At 36.8% G+C, this 25,619-nt stretch overlaps 15 protein-coding genes across 15 annotated transcripts; 11 read left to right on the top strand and 4 right to left on the bottom strand.

Annotated features, from left to right (window-relative positions):
- Positions 1 to 735: 735 nt before the first annotated feature.
- RO3G_14471 (uncharacterized protein) lies at positions 736 to 1,259 on the bottom strand (the record flags this gene model as incomplete). Its single annotated transcript, XM_067669055.1, has 2 exons — positions 736 to 1,030; positions 1,099 to 1,259. 2 exons carry the CDS (start codon positions 1,257 to 1,259, stop codon positions 736 to 738), a joined length of 456 nt encoding a protein of 151 aa, XP_067525156.1.
- Positions 1,260 to 1,892: 633 nt separating this feature from the next.
- On the top strand, positions 1,893 to 2,177 carry RO3G_14470 (uncharacterized protein; the record flags this gene model as incomplete). The annotated part of the gene is made up of 1 exon (XM_067669054.1): positions 1,893 to 2,177. The coding sequence occupies one exon, from the start codon at positions 1,893 to 1,895 to the stop codon at positions 2,175 to 2,177; it is 285 nt and encodes a 94-aa protein (XP_067525155.1).
- Positions 2,178 to 3,909: 1,732 nt separating this feature from the next.
- On the top strand, positions 3,910 to 4,278 carry RO3G_14469 (uncharacterized protein; the record flags this gene model as incomplete). Its single annotated transcript, XM_067669053.1, has 2 exons — positions 3,910 to 3,954; positions 4,087 to 4,278. 2 exons carry the CDS (start codon positions 3,910 to 3,912, stop codon positions 4,276 to 4,278), a joined length of 237 nt encoding a protein of 78 aa, XP_067525154.1.
- A 3,082-nt stretch (positions 4,279 to 7,360) lies between these two features.
- On the bottom strand, positions 7,361 to 7,712 carry RO3G_14468 (uncharacterized protein; the record flags this gene model as incomplete). Its single annotated transcript, XM_067669052.1, has 2 exons — positions 7,361 to 7,654; positions 7,689 to 7,712. 2 exons carry the CDS (start codon positions 7,710 to 7,712, stop codon positions 7,361 to 7,363), a joined length of 318 nt encoding a protein of 105 aa, XP_067525153.1.
- Positions 7,713 to 8,709: 997 nt separating this feature from the next.
- Positions 8,710 to 9,462, top strand: RO3G_14467 (uncharacterized protein; the record flags this gene model as incomplete). The annotated part of the gene is made up of 3 exons (XM_067669051.1): positions 8,710 to 8,833; positions 8,931 to 8,938; positions 9,007 to 9,462. 3 exons carry the CDS (start codon positions 8,710 to 8,712, stop codon positions 9,460 to 9,462), a joined length of 588 nt encoding a protein of 195 aa, XP_067525152.1.
- Positions 9,463 to 9,834: 372 nt separating this feature from the next.
- RO3G_14466 (uncharacterized protein) lies at positions 9,835 to 10,973 on the top strand (the record flags this gene model as incomplete). Its single annotated transcript, XM_067669050.1, has 3 exons — positions 9,835 to 10,094; positions 10,209 to 10,844; positions 10,889 to 10,973. The coding sequence occupies 3 exons, from the start codon at positions 9,835 to 9,837 to the stop codon at positions 10,971 to 10,973; spliced, it is 981 nt and encodes a 326-aa protein (XP_067525151.1).
- A 696-nt stretch (positions 10,974 to 11,669) lies between these two features.
- Positions 11,670 to 11,894, top strand: RO3G_14465 (uncharacterized protein; the record flags this gene model as incomplete). The annotated part of the gene is made up of 1 exon (XM_067669049.1): positions 11,670 to 11,894. The coding sequence occupies one exon, from the start codon at positions 11,670 to 11,672 to the stop codon at positions 11,892 to 11,894; it is 225 nt and encodes a 74-aa protein (XP_067525150.1).
- Positions 11,895 to 12,994: 1,100 nt separating this feature from the next.
- On the top strand, positions 12,995 to 13,575 carry RO3G_14464 (uncharacterized protein; the record flags this gene model as incomplete). Its single annotated transcript, XM_067669048.1, has 3 exons — positions 12,995 to 13,214; positions 13,269 to 13,373; positions 13,493 to 13,575. 3 exons carry the CDS (start codon positions 12,995 to 12,997, stop codon positions 13,573 to 13,575), a joined length of 408 nt encoding a protein of 135 aa, XP_067525149.1.
- A 1,634-nt stretch (positions 13,576 to 15,209) lies between these two features.
- RO3G_14463 (T-complex protein 1 subunit epsilon) lies at positions 15,210 to 17,035 on the top strand (the record flags this gene model as incomplete). The annotated part of the gene is made up of 4 exons (XM_067669047.1): positions 15,210 to 15,332; positions 15,389 to 15,614; positions 15,684 to 15,882; positions 15,943 to 17,035. 4 exons carry the CDS (start codon positions 15,210 to 15,212, stop codon positions 17,033 to 17,035), a joined length of 1,641 nt encoding a protein of 546 aa, XP_067525148.1.
- A 1,039-nt stretch (positions 17,036 to 18,074) lies between these two features.
- RO3G_14462 (inosine-5'-monophosphate dehydrogenase) lies at positions 18,075 to 19,788 on the bottom strand (the record flags this gene model as incomplete). The annotated part of the gene is made up of 3 exons (XM_067669046.1): positions 18,075 to 19,204; positions 19,258 to 19,444; positions 19,519 to 19,788. The coding sequence occupies 3 exons, from the start codon at positions 19,786 to 19,788 to the stop codon at positions 18,075 to 18,077; spliced, it is 1,587 nt and encodes a 528-aa protein (XP_067525147.1).
- Positions 19,789 to 20,579: 791 nt separating this feature from the next.
- Positions 20,580 to 21,004, top strand: RO3G_14461 (uncharacterized protein; the record flags this gene model as incomplete). The annotated part of the gene is made up of 3 exons (XM_067669045.1): positions 20,580 to 20,618; positions 20,680 to 20,802; positions 20,855 to 21,004. The coding sequence occupies 3 exons, from the start codon at positions 20,580 to 20,582 to the stop codon at positions 21,002 to 21,004; spliced, it is 312 nt and encodes a 103-aa protein (XP_067525146.1).
- A 209-nt stretch (positions 21,005 to 21,213) lies between these two features.
- Positions 21,214 to 21,633, top strand: RO3G_14460 (uncharacterized protein; the record flags this gene model as incomplete). The annotated part of the gene is made up of 2 exons (XM_067669044.1): positions 21,214 to 21,279; positions 21,391 to 21,633. 2 exons carry the CDS (start codon positions 21,214 to 21,216, stop codon positions 21,631 to 21,633), a joined length of 309 nt encoding a protein of 102 aa, XP_067525145.1.
- A 497-nt stretch (positions 21,634 to 22,130) lies between these two features.
- On the bottom strand, positions 22,131 to 23,167 carry RO3G_14459 (uncharacterized protein; the record flags this gene model as incomplete). Its single annotated transcript, XM_067669043.1, has 4 exons — positions 22,131 to 22,218; positions 22,314 to 22,747; positions 22,795 to 22,962; positions 23,006 to 23,167. The coding sequence occupies 4 exons, from the start codon at positions 23,165 to 23,167 to the stop codon at positions 22,131 to 22,133; spliced, it is 852 nt and encodes a 283-aa protein (XP_067525144.1).
- Positions 23,168 to 23,714: 547 nt separating this feature from the next.
- Positions 23,715 to 24,062, top strand: RO3G_14458 (uncharacterized protein; the record flags this gene model as incomplete). Its single annotated transcript, XM_067669042.1, has 2 exons — positions 23,715 to 23,765; positions 23,817 to 24,062. The coding sequence occupies 2 exons, from the start codon at positions 23,715 to 23,717 to the stop codon at positions 24,060 to 24,062; spliced, it is 297 nt and encodes a 98-aa protein (XP_067525143.1).
- A 315-nt stretch (positions 24,063 to 24,377) lies between these two features.
- RO3G_14457 (uncharacterized protein) lies at positions 24,378 to 24,921 on the top strand (the record flags this gene model as incomplete). The annotated part of the gene is made up of 4 exons (XM_067669041.1): positions 24,378 to 24,487; positions 24,541 to 24,617; positions 24,667 to 24,802; positions 24,849 to 24,921. 4 exons carry the CDS (start codon positions 24,378 to 24,380, stop codon positions 24,919 to 24,921), a joined length of 396 nt encoding a protein of 131 aa, XP_067525142.1.
- Positions 24,922 to 25,619: the final 698 nt, after the last annotated feature.

Raw genomic sequence — 25,619 nt, 5'->3', positions numbered from 1 at the left:
GTTCTCTCTTTTTTCTTCTTTCCTTTCTTCTTCTTTTCTCTTTTACTTATCATCAAAAGCTTTGCTTATGCTCAGTAACTCCAAAGTACAAGATTCTCAATTACTTCTTTTGCCGCTTTTGGGATCTATGGATTCTAATGAAGTCTACAAATCTTTCAAGTAATCATAACAGCATTATAACTTTGGTCAACTTGACAACTTTTATTTTAGATACCTTCGGTCCGTATTGACTGTATATTCTATTCTCAATAAAAAGAAAGAAAGAAAGTCATTGCTTCAGTCGAATGTGAAGATTAGGTTAATTCTCGAAATGTGTTTAGATCTGTAACTAACTGCACCTGTAAAAAGTCAATAAAATTTGATCCACTGTGTTATAACCTTATGTCGATAGGAATTGAATGAGCTCAAATTGGGTTTATATGTGTCAAGTACCAATGATATGGACACAATGCTCATAAAAGAGTAAGCAACACAAGAAGTTGACAATCACTGTTGTACCATTGTGCCATTGATTCATGGCGTATAACATGAATATAGAGGGTATTGTGGTTTATATGCAGCAGCATTTTTATAATGATATCCATAGCAATAGATAGGTTATGGAAAGGCAATGTGTTTCAAATGGATACATATTAAGGTATGAGCAATGATAAATAATTATAATTTTTTATTAACAAAACTAATCTATGACAAGATTAGTTTTCAGGGTATCTAAAGGAATGGAATGGATGGAAGCTATTGGTAGCGGCAACCACGCTTAAAACATCTGCGCTTCTTCACCAAGCAAGCACCAGAACCTTCTTCTTTTTCTTCCTCCTCATCTTCTCTTTGCTTGCGCTTCTTGCTTCCTTGCGCCTCCTTCTCTTTCTTTTCTTCTTCTTGCTTGCGCTTCTTCTTTTCTTCAAGCAGGCGCGCTCCTTCATCCAGCCTTCTTGCCAACGCCTGCTTTTCCTCCTTGCTCATCCTTTGTGGCTTAGGACGAAGCAAGTACTCCAACCGATCCACCTCATCCACACACTTGCTCTTGAATCTATGAAAGCAAATAGGTATTGGTAAGATAATCATATTAACGTTTATACACCAAAAAGTTAAACTTACCGGTTGCTCAGGGCGATCAAACGCAAAGAAACAGTATCCTTGATGCGACCGCCATCCAATTCACTGACCACAGGACGGCTGTTGAAGCCACCCAATTTTTTCTTGGTTAAACGAAGCACTCCATTTATTGCTTGCAGTTTGCGAGTTAATTTTTTTGTCATGTTTATAGAATGATTGCTTTTGAAAGATGAAAAAGAAAAAAGCATAGTTGGAGTATACTTTTTACGTTTACGTCGTGCAACCAAAACACCAATCAAAAAACGCCAAACTTCAAAAGTTGGATATAAGGTTTGATGCTCCCTTTTATGGCAATGATGGATAAATATTTTATCAGTTTTGAGCGTGTTATGTAGATTTGGATAATCTATTTGTATGTGGATATTATCTCATAAATTTATGATAGGTGAATTACATGACCGGTCATTATCACAAAAAAAGAAGTACATTGCTGACTTTTATCGGGCATGAATCTTGGAGATGAATGTGCTCTTTAAAGTACGCCTGACCACAATATTGAATAGTAACGATGAGCATATAAAATCAATTTACAATGGGACTAGATCTTTAGAAGTCAACAACAGTTGAATTATAGCATTGCAACATTAAAATAATGTAAGTTTGTTACTACATCATTACCTTCAGGTCTTGTTTAAATCGGCGATCTATAAAAATAGTTTTATATTGCTTTGGTTCTTATGAAAATGTCCTGTACAGTTATAAATTGGGTGTAGAAAGCAAAGTATAAAAAGAAAGCAGATTGCTCTCAATTACTTTTTTTTTCACTATACATTAAAATGAATAATCCTAATCGAGAAGATTCTGCTGTCCCCGCGTTTACTATGGGCCACAACGCACAGTACATTCGCGAAGGTGAGGTGCTTTTGGTGTGTTTTGTGGATGTGTTTGACGTTGTGATCTACCCGTCAGGTGATCACATTGTTCCCGTCTGGAGTGGTCTTGGCAGTGATGCTGTTCCGTCGGCAAGCGATGAAGCCGACGAGGATGATCAAGTGGCTCCTCTCTGGTTGCTGGCACCAGAGCTGGCAACGGAGACTGAAGATGATCAGGCTGTGCCTTAGGGCTTTTTTTTGTTTTTAATAAAAAAAATAAATTGTAAATACTTTATTCAAAGACTTAGGACTCAATTTTTATCCTACTCTAATATGGTTCTTTAAATCACAATAATCTGTTCTTTGCAGTTTGAGGTAAGTTATAGGCTAATAAGCGTTACTATGGTGATGTCAAAGAAATCCTTCAAGTTCAATAATGATTAAAATGATATACGATTTTGTTGCCATAGCATATTTCTTTATTTTTTCTTCTTCCTGTACAGCTGTAGCATGTTATTTCGCTTTTATTATTTATTATTTGCATGACACAAAGGTGGTGGAGTACAAAAAAATGGTTTACGGCATTTTCGAACGAAAAATAATGTTTATGTTTTGAGAACGTTTCAAGATACAGACTAAATGAAACGTAGCATGTTCATGACTATGGCTATTCTTTTTTGTTTTGCTATTTAATATTTTGCTTAGTGATAAATGTTTAATAGAAAGAAAGAAAGAGAAAAAAAGCAAGGTAGTTTGCTATTGAGGCTGTTTCAGTTACAAATTTAAATTTATTGATGTCCTTGTCCTATCACAATGAAATATAAGAAAGTAAATACACTATATCAACCTTTAGAATGTCTGTGGAAAGTGATATTAATGACTTTCTGATATAAATATGAGGCTTGAATTTATTTTTTTAATTTTTCATATTTCGATATTGGTTAGTTACAAAATAATAATTTCCTGTTTCGGCCACATTATTGTTAAAACAAACACGATAACAGCCTATTAGTTTGATTTAAAGCCTTAAAAATGTCTTTTGTAGACCATCATTTGCAATTAAAACAAAGAAAGAGAGGGAAAGGGAGAAAGAAAGAGGAAAAGAACAAATGAATTAATGGTTTTTATTTCATTAATGTACATTATGCTTTGTAAGGAATGAGCATCAGAGCATCAATTCAAAAATGTAATCAGAAGCGTTTTTCATGAAATAAAAAAATATCTCACACGCCACAAAACATAAACATAAATAAAAGATAACCTTTTATTCCCCCCTTCTTTTTTTTTCTTTCTTTTTTTTTTCTTCATTCCTTTCCTTGGTATTCATCATATCTTGCAAAAAACTGGGTAAAAACAATCATGTATCTCTCTTAAACATTATTACAGTCTATTAGATAGGGATTCCGTCGTTTGTCTCCCCCCCATCTGTCCGGGGGTGCGGGGGTCTCTTTCTGACGTTAAACGGGATAAAGAGAGGAGATAGAAATGACAGTACCTCCACGCGGTTATCTCTGGGCAACGTATTTCTTTCTCTAAGGATGAAATGCGGCTAAACCTGTCATGAAAGGGTAAGATAAAGATACGATCATTATTGTTATTACTTTGATTATAAATAAATAAAAGCCTCTTGTTTTATTACCATTATTATTGTTATCGAATTGAAAATAAACCACTCTTCTTTCTTATCTTATGACTCTCCATAAGTGCATCATTTTTATACCTTCTATATGTTCTGCCGACGATAAAAGATGGTTTTTTGGATGGTCAAGTAGATTGGCAAGGTTGACTAGTTAATTTCGAACGCTAATGCTAATAATAGTTAAACAGGATGTAATCTCAAAATGGGCAACAAGTTGAACTTAATGTTCTATTAGTATACACTCTTTCTAGGAAGTAGATTCGCCTTTGGTTGAAAACAAACGCATCTAATGGCGAGAACAAAATTCATGTTGTATGATAAATAAATTCGCCCTGGTGGAAAATGAATTCATCTGATGGCAAGCATACGATTCACATTATTCGAAATGTAAATTCGTCTTCGCTGGCAAATCGGATGTTCTGTTGCCAAGAATGACTTGTAGTACAATCCTTGGCATCTATGGATACTGTATATAAGCGCATACCAAATGATCATCTTCCTTTTATTTCTTTTTCACAGTTAAACCAGAAATTATATGATAATACGAATATTCAATTCTTGTATGAAAGCGTAAAGCATTCTGTTGACGACGAGCGTGGCAGAACTGAACCGATGGATTATATTGTTGATGAAAAGCGGTTTTGTCTTGAAACATTGAGCCCTCATATACAACAATTAGCTCAATTGCCTCTGGATAGCGAAAAAATATAGAGACAATACAGGTGAGAAAGGAGATAAATCGTGGTATTGATGCAGTTATGAGGGAAACATTAATGAAACGAAATTACTCGCGGTATTCTAATAAAAACAAAATGAAATTCTTCAAGCTGTTGTTTGAGAGGTTTCTAAGCGCGGCTGATGCTGCAAAACGGCTTAGGATTCTCAACGGTACAGCACAAAAATGGGTTGAACAGTACACGAGGGATCCTAATAGTATCTTTGAGAAACAGAGAAAGACTGGTCGCCCACGCATTCTCGATGAGGAGCACACAAAAGTTATCCCTGAGTGCATTGATACGAGTCCTTCAGTCGCCTTGGACGAATTGATGAAAAACTTGAGATAATTACTCACAGTATTAAAATTATCCAAAATTGCTTTGTTTGATTTTGTAAAAAAAAATAAAAATAAAAAACATTGCAATCTATCTCTCAAAAAAGCTCGATTTCAACCCGTAGATTAGAAAAGCGAGGAGAAGATTCAAGAGCTCCTGGATTAGGTTCATAAATGTGAAAAACATACTTGGATTTTACCAATAACTGCGTCTTTTTTGATGAATCTGCATTTCATATTAATTTGAAACGTAGTATGGCATGATCAAAGAAAGGTTCTCCTGCAGTGGTCACGGTTCCCAAGACACGAGGAAGTACAACAGCCAATTTAGGCGCAATTTCTGCCCATGGTCTGATTAAATGCAGCCTCAGGCTTCCTCAGCCTCCACCTAATAAAAAAAGAAAACGAGGAGAAGACATTGGGCGTGTAAGCAAAGGAAAAGTTGCGTGACATTAACTTCGTAATGGATAATCCTCCAATCCATATATCGGTTGATATAGCCAAATATGTTGAATCTCGGAGTTACCGTTGTGTCTATTTGCCTTCTTATTCTCCTGAGCTCAATCCAATTGAACAGTTTTAGTCAATGGATAAGAGTAAAATCAAACGAAACAAATTACTGGAAATTGAGACACTGTTGACAAAAATCAGTGAGGCTTCCAATGGCTTGGGTCTCAGTGATTTTAAAGGGTTTGTTGGGCACTCTCACAAATGCTTGGACAAGTGCCATAATATGCAAGCGCTCTGAATATGTCGACCACGCTTCAATAGTAGTAAAAAAAAACAATTATCTGTTGAATTATGTCATTCTTTGGCCAAAAATGTCATCATCGCTCATTGGAAGATAATGCGCGTTTCTGCACACAAGGAGGATGGCGTATGTATCCTGAAATCTATTTTTGTCTCGTTCTCGATTTTCTGTAAGCTAAAAAGCCATTCCGTATTTATTTTTAAGTCTACTTTTCAAAGCGAATTGAACACTTGCATGCAGAGCACTTGGAAGCAGAAATTGCTTCGTAAAGGCAAGGATGCATAGGCTTGGAGCGTGAGGTAATGACGGAGGGGCCAATTGGCAGTGCGGCACAGGCGCCAAAAAGCGTCGCCAACATGGAGGAGGGTTGTGAGCACAGAGAGGTTGATGAACGTGGGCAGTTAGTGGATTGATTGAGGAAATGCCAAGTGTCTGATTTCGATCAGCGTGTGAATAGCCGTGTGCTGCAATTACATGAGGTAAGATGTAATGCCAAACCCTAGATCAGAAGTTATGAAAATGGGGTCTTCAAGCCCACCCAAATATCGTATTGTGTTACCATGAATCTGGAAAGAAAGGCAGCCAGCAAGTTTATTCATATCAGTGTTCTCTTTTCCAAAGAGAGCTAGGGGGAGAAGATCATGGCATAGATTATAGTTTGCTCTGCTCTGAACTTTGGCTTCGCCAAAACCAAGAGATGGACCAAACAAAAGTAGTCTCATCTTGCTGATCACAGCGTCCGGTCTTTGTCGAGGTGTTTCGGCCGTAGTAGTGTATGACCAGCGCAGGTGCACATCGTTGGCTGGATTGGGAAGGAGGCATGACAAGATGGGGTCAAATTACGAGCATGTCAGTTCTTTTTCCCCAGTACATTTTTCATCCTTTAAGGCGTATACAGGGATTGTTTAGGAAAGGGGAGTTTTAGGTAAAAGATAGTATAACAGCAAAGATAAAGAAATACTGTTAGAACTTGATATCTCTTTATTAAGTCAAGATATAGCTAAGATTAAGATTGAATAATAAATTCTACATGTAAAAAGTGAGAGTATTTATAGACATGATGCGGATAAAGAATTAGGACAGATTTATAATCAGTTTGGCAGAATTGATGATTACTATTTTTAATTATTAGTTTAGCCTGTTCCTAGCATGTGTTGTCAATTATGCTATTGGGATGGTTTCAGATAACTCTAGATGTAGGACTATTTAAGGAGACGGTACAGATGAACATAAAATCCTCTAGTTCCGTGATTGGATATTATGGCTAATAATAATATCTCAGTTAAGATCAATGTTTCCATGACTATTGATGATCCGGTAAGTAATCGTCATTCCATATTCAACATGCTCATATCATCAATAAAATATATTACAACCATGTCATATATTTGACTATGTGAAGTTAATATGAATAAAGCTTAATATAAAGAAATCTAATCAAAGTCTTTTATTGATCTGTGTTGGGAATAATGTTATAAATGATTCCAAGTTATGTCAACATACTATTCAGGATCATATCCGATTACTTTCGCTAAAATAAAGTGACTATAATCTTATGTATCCTTAACAGGGAGCTTGGCAATCGTATTTTCAAGTAAAAAATTAAATATTTACTTCATCTTTTTTTTTTGGACTTACGCACCAATGATTCCCTTCACTATGACTTTCTTTGTAGGATATAAATCATTGGCCAGTTTCTGCAGTTGTAATTCAGTTTCATCGATTGTATTGGCGCGCCTAACCGAGCCCATCAGCTCAATCGTTTTTGCCAAATTGCTGATCACGAGCGATAACACCGGGTATTCATGATCATTCCAATCTAAATTTTTGCCAAGCGTTCCAGAGAGCAAGGCCTGGGTTACTTCATCGACCTTGTCAAGGTGCGCCATCATCACCTCGCTATGCTGACTCGAGCACAGCAAAAGTACACCAGCGAGCGAAAGAATATCTTGTAACGAGTGACCAATGTTGATCTGGCTTACTTTACTGAGCTAATGTGCTGCCTTGCGATATCCAGCAGATGCTCTGGTAAGATCCACGCTAGCAACTATCCATGATAGTGATGATGCTGCTGTACGAATCGCCTTCATACGATTCTTTGGTAGGTTGCTGCTCCTCGAGGAGAGAGAGGGTATCGACAGTATCCTTGGCATCAGTGGTACTGTTAGGTACTGCACAGGTGCTGCTGTCGTCGTCTCTGTTTCAGATGTAGTGCAGGACATGTGTTGCCCAGTAACTGACGCTGTTTCAGTTTTCAGGATGCTTGTGGTATAGTCTAGAGAGCCCTTTTGAGTATTCAGTTTGGCAAGCTCACGTTACTTTTCTATCCAAAATTGATCCCATGTCGCTGTCGTTCTCAAGATTTCATTTCATCAAGAAGTTCGGCCTCGCTCTCATGAGTGTGATTGGTGATGATTTTCTGGTATCGGGTAATGGCCTTTTTCTTTTCCAAATAACTGAAACGATCCACAAATACATTTAATTTTAATAAGCCTTATTTTCAATGCACCATTGCGCGTCAGTCGAAAGAACTCTTCGCTGCTTTTGGGCTAGTCGTTCTCCACTACTGGTTTCTTCCTTCCGTTTGCTGCGAGGTATTGATTGTCATTTGCAAGAAAAAAAAGTAAAAAGAGAAGAAAATGAGCGCGACTGTTGTGCTCCAACGATGATCATTTTATAGCAATCAAGCATTATTAACGATTAATAGTGTGAGTATATGGAAATGTAGACTTATTAATATGCATTCATATCTATCAAAATAGACTGGTGAATGAGGAGCAAGTGATTATATTAAATTATGAGACATCTTCAGCATGTGGCCATCTGCATAATGCTTAGGGCATTTCGTCATCCGCATATTATATATATTTAATATCTACACTGTGAAAAGTATATAAACTCTGGACATATGTTATTAAACAAAGTCATATACAGTCACCCCAAATAAATTATGGGACAAAGAAATTTATTAAGGAAAATTTTATGCTCATAACAAAATAAAGTTGTCTTTCTCATCCATCAGCACATTAAAAAACATGTCTGCTCAAATATCTAAAGATTGCACATGATCTTTAATTATATCTGAAGATGAAACAAAAGAAAGCAAAGCATGGGGGTTTTCTTTTACCTTACTAAAACACACCACACGATTAGAGAGATTGCAGAACTTGTTGGCTTGGACAAGTCCACTGTGCAATATATAACAGGCAAGATTGATAACTATGGAAGCCCTTTGCCTTACAAGCAAACAGATTGTCCATTGAAAATAAACTAAAGAACTGAAGGGCACTTGAAGAGGAAATTCAGAGAGGATCCTTTTGCTTCTTATAAAGAAATAAATATGGAATTAGCAAAGCTAGATGTTTTTGCCTGTATAGAAACTCTTCGATCGTATGTTGATCGACTTGACTTCAAATCGTACAGAATAGCTCACAAGCCTAGATTGACTGCAAGGCACCGCAAAAGTAGGCTTCGATGGGCGAAGGAACATCTCAATTGGACCGAAGACCAATGAAGAAACGATGTTTGGTCTGATGAGTCGCGTTTTTGTATGAAATACAGTAAACGCGGTAAAAGAGTGCTCAGGAAGAAAGGAGAGCGTTATGATGAAAGAAATATAATATCCACAGTCAAGTAGGGTGGTGGTGCTATGGTTTGGAGATGTTTTTGGGGAGAAGATTTCGGACCTTTAGAAATTATTGACACCAGTTCCGTAGATCAAGAAACATATATTAATATTTTGGCTAATAGGTTTCATCCTTGGCTTGCAAATGTCACAGTGTATCAGGAGAGGGGGTTTATCTTCCGGGAGGATGGAGATTCCTGTCATACAGGTGGTTATGCTCGATGGTGGAAGGAAACCCATCAAATTAAGGGTTTTGGGTACTGGCCTGCCCAAAGCCCTGATTTGAGCCCCATTGAGCATGTTTGGAATGCTCTTGAAAGGCGAATTGAGAGAAAAAGATCGCCCGTCAAAAAATTGGAGCAATTGAAGGTGGCTCTACGAGAAGAGTGGGAAAGAATAGATGATGAGTTTGCCTACCGATTAGTTCGAAGCATGAAGAGGCGATGTGAAACAGTTATAAAAGCTTAAGGCGGCGCAACAGAACTGAAAATGATTTTATGGATACATTCCTAAAATAAACATGTGAATCTTTCTTTTCTCAAAACTTGAAATCCCAAGCTTAAGTATACACATATTAATTAGTCTTGAACTTACATGCCATATTTTTTATAAATTTTGGGTTAAATGCACTTAGACTATGGGTTCTACATCAGGAAGCACAAGCAAAATTACGACGACTCATCCTTAAATGGCGACGAGAAACATGGCGTTGTTTTTGTGACTAAATGGCCCAGGGGTGATTACACTAAGGCAACCGTTAAATTCAGTCGTATCAGAAAAAACAGAGCTATCAAACCAAGTTTCTCAACCTCAGAAGGGCCACAAAATGCAGCCGAAATCATGGCTCAATATTTTAAGCACATTTTTGCGAGTGATCTCCTTCCACATTCGACTGATACGATTCTCATAACCAACGATTCTACACCTGACCCTTATGATGTAGCCTCCTGCCCTATTACTATTGATTCAGTCAATAATGCCATAGCTCAACCACCTAGACGAAAAGCACCTAGTGTCGACCATCTCACGATAGAAATGATTGCACCTCTAACAGACAACCTAACACCAATACTTGTGCATCTCTTTCAGCTATGCTGGCGGTAGAGTTACACCCCTTTATCCTGGAGAATAGCACAAATCATTCCTATTCATAAAAAAGGCCCAGTAACTGACCCAGGAAACTTTCGACCAATTAGTTTAACATCTATTTTTAGAAAAATTCTAGAAAAATGCTTATATCTCGACCTTGTCGATCAAAGCCCACCACTCGATATTACTCAAGATGGTTTCCGGGAAGCTCGTGGTACTATAGATCAAGCTCTCTGTCTCATTGAGAGCTGCTCTATTCTGCGTAAGCGTCACCGCATTAACCCTACATTGGCCTTTTTAGACATCAAATCTGCCTACAACACCGTAGATCGAAGCTACATTTGGCGAACTTTACAACCATGTCTTGATTCAGCGCTTCTCGACCTCCTTAAAAACCTTTTTAATGAAGTACAGATTGAAGTCATCCTTGATAATGCTAAATCATCTCGCTTTTCGCCTAAAACTGGTGTTCTACAAGGCTCCATCCTCTCCCCTTTCTTGTACTCTATCTACATCAACCAGCTACCCAGCTTCCTACGTGCTCATCCGCTTCCACACAAGGCTGAAAATGATCCAGTCGACTTTGCTCTATCCGTCAATTGCCTTCTTTACGCTGACGATGTGGTCCTCATAGCCTTTTCTGCTCAACTTCCGGCTATTCTACAAAAATGCGAAGAACACAGCTACCAATTGGGATACCGTTGGAACCCTGTTAAATGTACGATCTTGGCTCCTCCTGAAGATACTCAGTCATATACTCTGTATGACACAATACTTCCAAAACAAAATTCATTTTCATATCTAGGAATCCCTATACGTCCAGGTGGTTATTTCCATACTCAAGAACTTATCCAAGGCAACATCAACAAAGTACTGAAAACAATGAATGAAACGGCAATGATTGGAGTTAATCCCGCCGGCTTTGATCGCCTTCTCTCTGTTCGTTTCTATACGCAAATCGTGCATCCACAACTTGAATACGGCCTTGTAATCAGTATGGTGAAGTTTCGCGAATTTCAAAAAACCGAATATTGTCAGAACCAGTGTCTACGTCGAATGTTTGGGGGGTGGCTCCCGTTCTTCAACCCAAGTAATGCTCTATTTGGTGAATCAACCTTCAATGAAAAATCGTGTCCATATCCTACAAGCCAAATTCATACTTCGATCTCTGAATTTACCTGATGACACTCTACTTTCTCGGTTACTACCATATATTCGAACCTCTGCAAGCCATTATTTACTGGTACAAGCTCACCTCATATCCTTTATGGCGAATATGCTGTAATCAAAACATAGAACATCTCAATCGTCAAACGTTCAGAATCATCTGTCGGAAATATCTCGAGGATTTATTTAACCAAAATTGTAAGCGTGCATACTCAAAGCTTTTGTCTGCTTGCCGCTCGCAATCAACTATTGACCCTATCTTCTGGTTACCAATGACTGCAATTGAACGTAGCCAAGTCGTACGCTGGCGCCTTGGTTGGTTACCGGGCGGTGTACCTAATCCGTGTATTTACCATCCAACTGACATGCTCACCCGTTCTCATGCAATTTGGTGCCTACACATGCATCAACGGCTACAAATGCCTTCTACCGAACCTGATCCCTTGTCCTTCCTTTTGAACAAATTGCCAACCAAACGCAAGAACAGTGCTCTCGCAGCTCCCAAACCTCCCTCATCAACTCCCTCAGCCTGGACTACTATCTGCCAAATTCTATTCGAACTCGACTACCTCCATCATGGCAAGATCCCTTCGGAAACTCCCTCTCTTGGAACTAAGTTGGTGAACTGGCTCGGCAAGACCTAACCCAGTATTTGATCATACTTTTCTTTTCTCCTCTTCCCTTCTCTGTCTTTTTTTTTCCCTTTTTGCCTATCAAAAAGGTTTTTAGCTCTTTACACATTTCTTGATCTAGCCCGGGCAATTCAATCACAAAAGTGAATATGTGCTCACATGGGTTTTAATTATTTTATTTTATTTTATTTTATATAAGTAAAAGTCGCTTTAATTGTATATTTATTTTTATGAGGTAAAGCTCAAATTTATTAATGTGACGATATAATCAAGTCACAATAATTGTTTTTGGGTTTCTCAATGTTAAAAGTATGCAATAATATATAAATATAATTTTTTTTTTTGTTGTTGTTGGTTTGGTTGAGACGTGAATGGGTAAGAAAAGTTGTCAATAGTGATTTAGACTAATTTAATGAGAAAAGAGGCAAGGCACGATGAGCGCAACCTTGAAGAAAGAGTTCCTCTCGGTAACTTTAATTGTATATAATTTTGGGTCCTCTTGAAATCTCCATTTTTATTTTTGTGAACAAAACAGTCTACACTTCTGTATTATTTTTTTTCTTGGTTCCTCCCCTTTCTTCTTTTCCGTTCAATCTTAAAACATTGCCGGAACACCTTTTATGAACTTGTTGATCAGTGTTGGTGTCATGTCGACAGTTATATAATTGAAACACACATGTTTTATCTGCTACCGTAGTTTGAAAGATGCACTGACTCTTAGACGCCATCTTCTTCAGCAACATCAACTCTACCTTCCTAGTATTTTGCGTGGCGTACGAAAATTCGACAACGACGACTTCATCTACGTGAAGAATTTGGGTGATAAAAATCATTCAGCTATTATGTCCCACTTTGCATGCCCGTCTTGTTTGTTGCATTATCCAGAGTTATCGCTCCTGAAAGATCACGTACAAATGACACACATTTCAAGGAAAAGACCAGCGTCGAATGGTAATGACCTATGCTTTGAGAACTCATCAGATACAGAATCAATATTAGTTCCTGCTTGTCAGGATGTCATATCATTCTCAGCATAGTCGGCATCTGCAAGTGAACCCAATCGACCAAAATTACCAACCGCTACTGCTCAGACATTAGCTCCCCTTGTCACTATGGTTGTTAAAGATGCTCAATCGTCATTGACTACGCTCAAGTCGTGGAAAACTGCCTACATTTTCCTTGTTGATGCTTTAAAACAAACCCAAAGCGAATTACCCCATTGGCTATGGAAATATGAATACCCAACAAATATTGACAAATACGAAAAAGAACTTATCCGAACAGTTCAGTTCGTGTTGACTGATTTTTCAAGCAAGTGTAACAGACAAAGATGTAAGTATGCCTTATCCAAGGAGGTTAACTAACACTAACATTATTTCCTTACAGCGGTGCTTAATCTGTCTAATTCAGAGTGTACTTTCTGGGTGGATCGAGTTGTCCCTTTATTCCAAATATTTGGAGATCAAACTGGTCTATTAAATTATCAGTGGTGTGAGGTGCTCTCCAGAAAACACGCGGAGAATACTATGGATATCAAAAATTGTACATCAGGAAAAGCGCGTTTTGTGGACGGAATGGGTTACGCTTTGGAGCTCTCAAACTAACATTAGTTAAGCCAGTGGCAGAGATTGCACCTAAATTTGATGTTGCGTTTGCTGTGGTTGTAGGCACTGTTGTCGTGTTTGGTCATTAATGATGTCTTTATTTATTATTTTATTATTGATCTCAGTCCAGCCTACGTCAGACTATACAACTAATAGTCAGACGATATAATCCAGGGTTCATTCTATATTATTGGTTCCTCTCCTTTTTCTTACTTAATAAATAGTAGTTGTTAGCTATTGACTTCTTACTGTTTTTATATTATAAGTACCAAATATCATAACTGTAACTATTGCAGGAGTTCCTTTCCTTGACCAAGCTATACCATGTTCATCAACCTCTCTGTGCTCACAACCCTCCTCCATGTTGGCGACGCTTTTTGGCGCCTGTGCCGCACTGCCAATTGGCCCCTCCGTCATTACCTCACGCTCCAAGCCTATGCATCCTTGCCTTTACGAAGCAATTTCTGCTTCCAAGTGCTCTGCATGCAAGTGTTCAATTCGCTTTGAAAAGTAGACTTAAAAATAAATACGGAATGGCTTTTTAGCTTACAGAAAATCGAGAACGAGACAAAAATAGATTTCAGGATACATACGCCATCCTCCTTGTGTGCAGAAACGCGCATTATCTTCCAATGAGCGGTCGTGTCATTTTTTGGAAAAGAATGACATGATTCAACTGATATTTTTTTTTATCTGTTTAAATTTGTTGTGCCCCAAAGTCAATGCAAAGCATAGACCCAGGTTATTTTGATACAACACATGAGAATTTAAAGAAAATTATTTGGTTTAACTATTGACAAAAAGAAATAAAAAGAACCTGTGTGAGAATAGTTTGGGGAAAAACTGACAGGTTAATATAAGCTATAAATATATAACAAAGTTTAAATTATCCGTTTACAGTTGGTGAGGAAAAACGATATTTTTCGCAGAGAATAACTTTAGGATGTGGTATGTTAATACTTCAGATAGTCGCCAGACATGTGTTCTAATGAATCGAAATATGACCAAGCAAACGATGCACTAACGACAAATTGGTGAGGAAAATACAGCAATCAATTTTCATATCTTGTAAATTCTGAAGTATATACTCTGAACTTTTAAGCTTGGGCCTTGTCTGAGAGATCTTTTACTAAAATCAAAGTAACACTAGCATTATATTTCTAATTATTCACACTCTAATGCACTCTAGCTTTGTTCTTCTTTTTTATGTACACAAGAATTGTGAAAGCATAGTGCTTTAAAACTTTTCTAAACTTGAACAGCGATTCTTTTCAGCTAACAAAGAATTAGATTCAAAATGCAATGCTAATCCAACACCGATTCTGTTATAATTTCTAATGAAATGTTCGCAAGTATTGAATATCATAACCAGATTACTTCTTCGATCATAATTTATTGGCAAAAAAGAATGGGTTTCTAACTTCATGATGGAATAAAAAAAGTTATGGAATGCATTGTCTACCTTTAGGTCTATACTATGAGTGCAAGAAGTCACTGTGTATTTTTTGTACTCAAACAGCAACTGAATTAGAATTTCTGAACTAATCCATTATGCTTCAAAAAGAGAGAGACGGAGTGCAGTAATAAACGTGTTGTTAATATTAAAAAGTGAAAAGCGCGCCTCTTTCTCTCCCACAACATGGAATTCTAAACCCAGATATTTTTTTATCCAAAATGACGTGCAAATTTTTTTTATGTTCATCTTTCTTCTTTAAAAAATAAGATGGCTAGTGCTAAAATCGATCCCAACTCTGCAGTCTATGCAACTGATGAATATGGTAGACCTTTTATTATTGTTCGTGAAGGCCAACAAAAGTCAAGATTACACGGTTTAGATGCTATTCGAGTAAGAGAATATAAGCACGCGCTTTCCAACTCTTTTTTTGACTCTCCATCTTTTAGTCTCACATCTTGGCTGCTAAAGCTGTTACAAGCATCATCAAATCATCTTTGGGACCAAGAGGTTTAGACAAAATCTTGATTTCTCCTGATGGTGATATCACGGTAACTAACGACGGTGCTACTATTTTGGATCAAATGTCTGTTGAACATCAAATTGCAAAATTATTAGTTCAACTTTCTAAAAGTCAAGATGATGAAATTGGAGATGGTACAACTGGTGTTGTTGGTAAAGAACAAAAGAAAAGAAAAAAAAAGATGGGATGGGAACAGTTGGAGATTAATATCCTTTTTATAGTGTTGGCTGGATCTCTTTTAGAACAATGTGAACAACTTTTAGACCGTGGTATTCATCCCATTCGTATTGCAGATGGTTTCGAACGTGCTTGTAATGTAGCTGTTCAACACCTGGATAAAATCTCAGATACAATTGAATTCAGTAAAGAGCACTTGGATAATTTGAAAAAGACAGCAATGACTAGTTTGGGCAGTAAAATGTAAGTTTCTGAAAGGAAGAAAACAGAGCAGTAGCATACTCATATTTCTTTTTTTGTCAGTGTTTCCAAATGTCATGAACAATTTGCTGATATTGCAGTGAACGCAGTCTTGTCCGTTGCCGATTTAGAAAGAAAGGATGTTGATTTTGAATTGATCAAGGTAGACGGTAAATTGGGTGGATCATTAGAGGATACTCTCTTGGTACGTGGTGTGGTAGTTGACAAGGACATGTCTCACCCTCAGATGCCTCGTGAGGTTCATGATGCCAAGATTGCTATCTTGACTTGTGCCTTTGAACCCCCTAGACCCAAGACAAAGCACAAGCTTGATATCACCAGCGTTGAGGAATACGAAAAGCTCAAGAGCTACGAAAAAGAAAAGTTTGAGACGATGATCAAGCAAGTCAAGGACTCTGGCGCTAACTTGGTTATCTGTCAATGGGGTTTTGATGATGAAGCCAACCACTTGTTGTTACAAAACGAGTTGCCTGCTGTTCGTTGGGTAGGTGGACCTGAGATTGAGTTGATTGCTATCGCCACCAACGGCCGTATCGTCCCTCGCTTTGAAGATCTTTCATCTGAAAAGTTAGGTCAGGCCGGTGTTGTTCGTGAATTGGCATTTGGTACAACCAAGGATAGAATGTTGGTGATTGAGGAATGTGCAAATACCCGTGCTGTCACTGTCTTTGTTCGTGGTGGTAATAAGATGATTATCGATGAAGCCAAGCGTTCCCTTCACGATGCCATGTGTGCTGTTAGAAACTTGGTACGTGATAACCGTGTTGTCTATGGTGGTGGTGCTGCTGAAATCAGTTGTTCTTTGGCCATTTCCAAAGTGGCTGATGAGATCTCATCGATTGAACAATATGCTATGCGTGCTTTTGCTGATGCTCTGGATGCTACACCTTTGGCTCTTGCTGAAAACTCTGGTTTACCACCTATTGAAACCTTGGCTGAAGTCAAGGCCGAACAAGCTACGACAAATAACCCTCAATTGGGTGTAGACTGTTTATACAGAGGATCCAACAACATGAAGGAACAACACGTTTATGATCCTCTTATCTCAAAGCGTCAACAATTTTTGTTGGCCACTCAATTGGTCAAGATGATCTTGAAGATTGACGATGTTATCACAACTACTGAATCAATGTAAAAAAAAATGTATACTTTCTATCAGTTTACCCACATCACCTCCTCCCTCCCTTATTTTCAATAAAAAAAGAATTAAAAAGTTTTTAATTAAATGTATAGAAGGCTTTATTACTTGAATGAGGTAACAACTATATGCATGAACTATGTCTTTGTACTTGTAGCTTCTTTCACACTTTCATTCTTTAGTCCAACAAAGATAGGAGGAGTAGTAGACTATTTATGTACACGAAAATGTGAGCGAACGAAGGGAGTTTATGCTGTGTTACCGCTACAATTTCTGCCGTCTCTTGATTAGATTGTACAATAATAAAACTGCAGTTTATTCTAAATTAGAAAGCTAAAGGAGGCTTGAAAAATATGTCATATATGCTTTGACTTAAATATAAAAGATGACCTTATAACTTTTTCTTTGCTCTTTTTCCGAGGATATTCAATTAATGCATTCAATTTACGTGTTTCGAAGGAATAAACAATGCAACTTATTTACGTTTAATTAGCTCTATATATGGGGTGGAAAAGTTATTTTGTTTAATATAAGCAAAGGTCTATTTTCATGTAATGACTGCAAATCAAAGGAATGGCTAAAGGATATTTAAAATTAATGCTAGATCGTTTTCAGGAAATGAAAATTCATATTGCTTCTCTGTTATGGCTATAAATCACGTTCCCTGTAACATTTTAAGATTGTAAGCCCAATCTATTTGCTTAAACATGTCCAACAAAAAATGCTCCTTTTAAAAACTACTTGTGTTCGTATGAACCCTTTTTAAAGGCATAAGGTATAAAAGGGTGGCTAGGGAACTCTAAGACTTAAAGGGAAGATTGACGTAAAGGGGATGATACTTTTTTTTCTTTACACCTCTTTTGGTTTTTCCAGTTGTCAGCCAAATTCTAAACTTACAAATTGGATGTTCAAAAACAGCATTAATTGTACGTTTAACGAAAAAACACCCTATACGGACCTCTTCCTTTAAAAACAAAATCCTTAAGTGAATATACAAAAGAGTGAGCCCCTTTAAGGGGTTATATCATTTTTATTATTAGTTGCTACTGTACAATTTCTTTTCAAATGAGTGAAGACCGTGAACGCCACCTTCCATTTGAGCAGCAGCAGTTCTCTTTTCAAAACGAACTTGACCAGCATAAACACCTTCCTTCAAATCAGTGACGCTGCTGCACCCGATATCTTGCAAAGAGTGACGGACACCGGTGATGAGATATTGAACAAATTTACGAGCAGATCCCTTATCCAACACGTTACCAACAACGCCCTGAGCGACCTTGACCGCATCACCTTCAGAGAAATAACGCTTGGTAGCCGCATTACCGTCCTTACCAGTAGCGGATTTTTGGCTCATGGCATCAATAGAACCCATACCACGGTAACGCTTGAGACGTTGGCCTTCGTGATAAAAGTATTCACCTGGAGTTTCCTCTGTACCGGCCAAGAGACCACCCATCATGACAGCACTGGCACCAAGGGCCAAAGCCTTGACAATATGACCTACGTTTCCGATACCACCATCAGCAATGGTAGGAACACCAAACTTGCGAGCAAATTCAGAAACACGGTAAACAGCCGTGGCTTGAGGACGACCACAGGCCATGACTTCTTGAGTGATACAGATCGAACCAGAGCCCATACCGATACGAAGACCATCAGCACCAGCCTCGATCAAGTTGGCGGCTTGTTCACGGGTGACGACGTTACCGGCAATGACATCCAATTTGGGGAAGGTTTGCTTGATCCAGCGAATCATATCGATTTGATAAACAGAGTTACCTTGACTGGAATCCAAGACGACAACATCCAAACCGGCTTCGACTAAAAGAGCCAAACGGTCCTTATCATCGGGACGTGTACCGATAGCAGCACCGACCAAGAGTTGCTTGGATTGAGCACTCTTGCTAGCATAGGGATAGTTTTGGTTCTTGAGTAAATCGGAACGGGCCAAGAGAGCGACAAGAGCACCAGTGGCATCGACGATAGGGAGCTTACCCTTCTTGCTGGAACACAAGATTTCGTTGGCTTCCTTCAAGGTAATGCCTTCTTGACCAACAACGAGTTCGGTTGTCATGATTTCCTTCAATGGAGTGCTATCATCAGCATGGAATTGAATATCACGAGCAGTGACGATACCAAGCAACTTGCTGTGGAGCTTACCATTTTCTATAAACAGTCAGTTTCTCTCTCTCCTTTAGTTTACATGCACCGTCACTTACCAGTGATTGGGACACCACAGAAACCAGATTTTTCCTTGATGTTCTTGACATCGGCCACAGTGTGTTCAGGAGACAAGACGACGGGATCAGTAATGAATCCATTCTCAAATTTTTTAACTGTGCGCACCATCTTGGCTTGTTCTTCAGCAGAACAATTGTGATGAATAATACCAATACCACCCGTTAACTATGTAAACAATCATGCATCAATTTCCCTTTCTCCATACACACACACACATATGCATAAATTAAGAAACTTACGGCCATAGAAATAGCCATCTCAGCTTCAGTGACAGTGTCCATAGGAGAAGATAAAAAGGGAGTCTTGAGAGAAATATTTTTTGTGATCTTTGATTCCAAAGAAGCCTTTTCAGCAGCGAAATCAATAAAACCGGGTAAAATCAAGAAATCATTATAAGTTAAACCACCACTGAGTTGTTCATCCATTAAACCTTCAATAGAGAGGCCATCACGACGACCGTATTCTTTTAATACTTCATTAGCAGTGGTGTGGTTAAGAAAGGCAGACATGGTTTGGAAGAGTATTTATTTAAATAAAAGTTGGGGAAAGGATGAATAATAAAATCCCCCCTCCTTAAAAAGTTTGAAAATACTGTGGGTATTTATACTTTTTTTTTTTTTTTTTTGAATTGTGACTCTCTGCTAAAAAATTTTTAGTTTGTGAAACGGATGTGACGCTATCATAGTCTCTATATTTGTGAAAAGTATACGATATGGATTGGTTTAAATGTAAAGTGAACAAATAAAGTTTATCTTTTAATTGTATGCCTATGTGTATTGATGATTGGATTAAAATGAATATAAGCAGTATATTTTTAATAAGGTTACACTCTTTTCCGATTCATTTATTGGAACACAGCGAAAAAAATTATCAAAATATTTTTTTTTGAGCCTTTTTTTTTTTTTTTTTTTTCTTTCTTATAACTTTACAATGATCTTAGGTTGAGTTTTATTTTTTATATTAACCATAGCTCTTGTTCCTATTGTGTTTATATAAAAGTAAAATGATGATGATAATGAAAGGATGTTGAAATAGATAATGATAGCTTCCCTTCCCAAAATATAATAAAAGAGAGAGAAAGAGAAAATAAGCCATGATGATCATAGACAGGTACTTCTGATAGTGAAAATAGATGAAGTAAACAATAATATATATGCACATATATACGAGGATGTAAATATCTGAACCCGTACTTTTTTCTTTTTCTCTCTTTTTTACTCACCCCCCTTAAATTTTGACATTTTATACATAAATCTGTTTATTTTCTATTTACTTTTCTCTTCTTTTTTTTTTTATTAAAATGCAATTTAATTCTAATAATACAGACTTCAATCACAAAGTAATATAACAATAATACTTTACACGTTTTCGTAATCTAAGTGTTGTTTGTGTGTGTTTAGAATGTATGGAAATCGCCTGGTTATTACAAGGTACCTGATATATTAGGCAATGCTTATTTGAAGCCAGATCCACCTGTTCAGTTAAATCTTCGTCCATTTGACCCTTCAAAGCAAATATCCAAGGTAACGAATAATAATTAGGACACGAAAGAAAAGATTAATAATAATTATACAGAGACCTTGGTATCCACCTAATCCATATGATGAAATACCTCCTTTATCACCTTTGACAAGACACAAATTAGAACGCAAGATGCGTAAGTCATTTACTACTTCTACAACAACAACAACCACTACATCAAATAGCACCTCTTCATCCCTATAATCAATATGGCCTGTTTATTCATAAAATAAAATAAAAGGGATAATTATTTTGCCCCTCTTTAATTGCCATGTTGTGTAACTTGATTGCTTGTCAAAAAATAATAATTAAATAAACTCAAATTCAATTGTCTCTTCTCCTTTCTTTCAAGTTTACAAAAATGGGAAACCAAGCAAGCAAAGTGATAGCACAAAAGAAAAAACAAGAAAAAAATGAAAAACCACAACCGAGTAGTCGAAGATCATCTATTACGGAATTCTTTTCAAAAAGAAAACAAAGTATTACATCCTTGATGAAAAAGGAACAAGACATAAAAGAGCATGACCTTCAACAGAGAGAAGTAACTCAAAAGTAATTATCATTGAAAACAACGACTCATGGTTCATTAGCATTATTTGTTGAAATTAGCGCGAAAGGGTAATACATGGACAAGCTTGGATTCACCCAAAGTCATTGTCGAAAGTGGTATTGGTAATGGCATTTGGGCATTGGAAATGGCAACCCAATATTCAGAGTCTCAAGTGATTGGTTTAGACCTCAAATTACCTGACATTCAACTAGCAAATCAAACTTTTCATCGAGCAAATATTCTAGAAACTTGGCCAATCGATGATGATTCGGCTGATTTGTAAAAAAAGTCAATACTTTATTAATAGTACAACTCACATTCCCTTATTCTATAGTGTATTCCAAAGAAACATGTGCATTTGCATTCAGCAAGATCAATGGATTCATGTATTAAAAGAGATGTTTCGTGTTATAAAACGGGGTGGATGTGTAGAGTTAATAGAACCAGAATTATTGCATCATCAACCTGGGCCTGTGTTACAAGCATTTCATGCATTTTATAAAGAACAATGTACACAAGCAAATATAGATTTAGAATTGAAAGGTATGAACGATTGGTTAAGTGAAGTTGGATTTGAAGCGATAGAATGTAAAGTATTGGATCTACCTATTGGGGAATGGCAAACAGAGACCGGTAAATACTCAATTAGGACTCAAGTAGCACCTACTCATAAAGTATAGAATTGAAGCAATATGGATTCATGAACAAGGAAATACAAAAGACATACTTAAAAAACAAAAAGAGTGAATATACCATAAAGTGGGGTATGTCATCAATTGATTATGATGTAGCAGTAAACGAAGTATGTAATGAAGTAGAGCAATATAAATCGTTTACAAGATTCAACTGTTGGATGGCAAAGAAGCCTCTTTAATAAACTATGATTTTTCTACCATCAATCTCTTTGGTCCTCTACTATACTTATCGTTTTAATAAATCATCATCATGATATTATTATTTTACCTTTGTCGAATATTATAAATGTCTCTTGCTTTCTTTTGTGATGTTTCATCCATTTGTAATATCTCATTTGGTAAAGTAATATTATTCTTTGTGTTCTCTCTAATCTCCTTTCGTACTTCCTCCAACTGATGTCCATAGTCTAATTTAGCTTGTTCACTATCTCGTACTGATTCTTTCAAGTAATCAATCTTTGCATCTAGCAAACCCAGCAATCGACTTGTTTGTGTAGACCAAGCACGTAAAGCCTCCATTGTCTCATCCAATTGATAAGGCCCTAAATCGCGTCCAATAGTTTTCATGACTTGAAGTTGACGTTGACGTTGATCCAATTTGCCCGTCACAAGTCCATTGTACATGGCGTCCATAATCAAATCTTCAAGCTCACGGACAGTAGGTATATTTAACTCTCTTTGTAGTATCTCATAGCTCAATGTCTTATAGAAAGGTGAATAAACAGTGAGATTTATAAATATTCAATTACCTGTGAGGTTTCTGAAAGAGTAACAAGTGTAAGTTGTAAAAGCTTCTTGGTTTGCAATTCTGTTAAAGCAGGCAAGTTTGCCTTTTGTTGTTGATAATCGTTAAAGGTACCATAGAGAAATATACGTAGCAAATTATAATAAGGCGCTACTTCAGGTAACTGTGAAGCCTAAAGGAATGTCAGCTGTTATAAATGTAAATGGAATGCATACTTCAACCACATTAGGTGCTTCATAAAGTTCTGTAAATACATAAACACCAGGAGCATTTAAAGCATCTATTATCAGCTTACAGTTGGCTACTCCTTTGGCTGATTTGGATAATAGTAAAAAGGGTTCTAGTTTTTGATGACTGGATAAATTAGATTGAACCATTTGTGAAAAAGAAAAATAAAAACGATGAAAAAAAAAAAAATTATGCTGAATTTTAAAGAACAGCACACATAAGCACACACACACACACATTGCAAACCAACTTGTAATATTATATGCTCATGTACATACAATTGGAGTCTTCAAGTTCTAGGCATTTTTTATTTGATAACAATTCAATAAAAATACAAAATTGACAACATTTCGATGAATAATTGACTTTGTTATTTCCAACGATGCCAACAATTTCAGATACACACAATTTATCTAATAAGCTCTTTTATAGAGCAGTTTAACAAGCATCAATTCACTCTCTCTTTTATTATAAAAAAGATGCGCGTATGTATGTACATATACAACATGATAACTCTAAAAAAGTCACATTCGGCACTCTTTTTTCTTTTTTGTGCTTACTTTTTTTTTTTCTCTTTTTTTCTTTTACTTTCTTTTTTTTTCTTTTTATTGTCAAATGAATGAAGAAACACGTCAAACCAATAACAACAATAACAGATATTGGTGTCATATATGTAATGCTGAGGTGCAGATTTACATGGCCCCAGACCCAACTTGTCAACGCTGTAATGAACAATTCATAGAAGAGGTATAATTAATAATACTGTTTTTTTGCGTTTGATTTTAAGTTTGCATGCAGTTGCAAGCCGATGACGATCCTCGAGCCTTTTTATCGGGACAGCCGGTTCATGAAGAAGAAGAAGGTGAACATCCAAGAACATTTCGAAGACAGATATTTTTACCTGATGGTGGTTCAGCTCAATTCTTTTCTATTTCACAAGGCAATAATCGAGGTGGTGATGTCGGTGATGATATTTTTCAATTTTTTGCACCAAGAAATACAACAACAGAAGAAAACAATGAACAAAGATCCCGGTATCAATAATGTAATGCAGTCGATATTAAGTAATTTGATGAATACAACCCAACAGCAAGAAAACAATGAAAACAATACAGAACCCAATAATAGACCACTTTTATTTTATGGCAATATGGTCAATGGTAACTTTCGTCTTCAGCCTTTCTCAAATAATCAACAACAGCAAGAAGAAGGAGAAGGAGAAGGAGGAGAAGGAGGAGAAGGACGAAATAACGCGAATGATACCCGAGGAAACGTTGCCAAGTAAAGATACTAAGATGTATGATGATGATGATGGTATTGACAGCTTCCTTTAGTAGTATTCTTCAATTTTTGTCAGCTATGACAGGTGGTACTTTAGGTGAAGGATTAGCAGGCAATCCAAATGATTACGTATTTAGTCAGACAGCCTTAGATAACATTATCACTCAACTTATGGAACAAGCAGGAGGGTAAAGAGTAAGATGATTATAAATATGTTTATGTGTTCATATCATTCATGTAGAGGATCAGCACCACCACCTGCACCTGAACAAGTGATTGAGTCTTTACCAAAAAGAGAACTAACCGAAAAAGAAAAGAGTAAGACACACGTCATCCTTTGTAAATGTAAACTGATCCCATTTCATAGGTCAAGAAGCAGATTGCGCTGTATGTAAAGATGCATTTGATGTAACAGAAAAAGTCATTCAACTTCCTTGTGAACATATATTTCACGATGATTGTATTAAACCATGGTTAAAATTGAACAGTACATGTCCAGTCTGGTAAGTTTAGTTATCATTTTATTATTTTGTATTCATTCTTTTACAGTCGTAAATCTGTATTGCCTGAACAACCCGCTCATACTAATGAGGAAGAAAGACATGATCTTGACCTTGATTAAATAAACATTGGCTCTTGTTCTCTTACATATCTCAAAACTGTTTAATCTCCACTCCTCCCATAAAAATTTTTTAATTGGTTTATATTAACACGTAGACGCACACTTACACACGCCAGAAAGAATTTTTTTTTCTTTTCTTTTCTTTTTTCCACAATTAACACACTTTTTTTTAATTTTCTTCAGTTGTTGAGTTCTTAATTTATTTAAAATGGAACCTTATGAAATGAAACCTTATGAAAATTCTCCTTCTCAACACAACTTTCGTCGTGATGACTATGGTCGTAATAGAAACAACGGTGGTGGAGCAATAAGAGAACGAGGAGGAAGACGTGAGAGATATTCAGACAATAGACCACCTTACAATAAGAGACCTCCTAATCGTAATACAAAAGTAAAGAATGAGTATCAAGATGATAGGTTTGGTAAGCTTTATAATTTAAAAAAAGAAAAAAAAAAAAAAAAAAAAAAAAAAGAAAAAGAAAAAGAAAAAAAGAAAAAACGCAGTGAGCGCAAGTGAAAGAAAGTATCTTACTTTTCTTTCATGAAAAAAGAGAGTGAGTGAGTGAGGGTGAATTCTTTTTAGCTTGAGTTCTTTGTTTGTTCAATACATGTAATATTGTAGGCTATGATGATGATAAGTCTCGTTTACCTCCTCACATTGAGTCAAGAGTAGCTCGTGAGAGACCTTGCAGAACACT

The sequence above is a fragment of the Rhizopus delemar genome, genomic scaffold (genome assembly GCF_000149305.1).
Source record: "Rhizopus delemar RA 99-880 supercont3.14 genomic scaffold, whole genome shotgun sequence".
Taxonomy (NCBI): Eukaryota; Fungi; Mucoromycota; class Mucoromycetes; order Mucorales; family Rhizopodaceae; genus Rhizopus; species Rhizopus delemar.
This window is presented reverse-complemented; position numbering and strand designations above follow the sequence as displayed.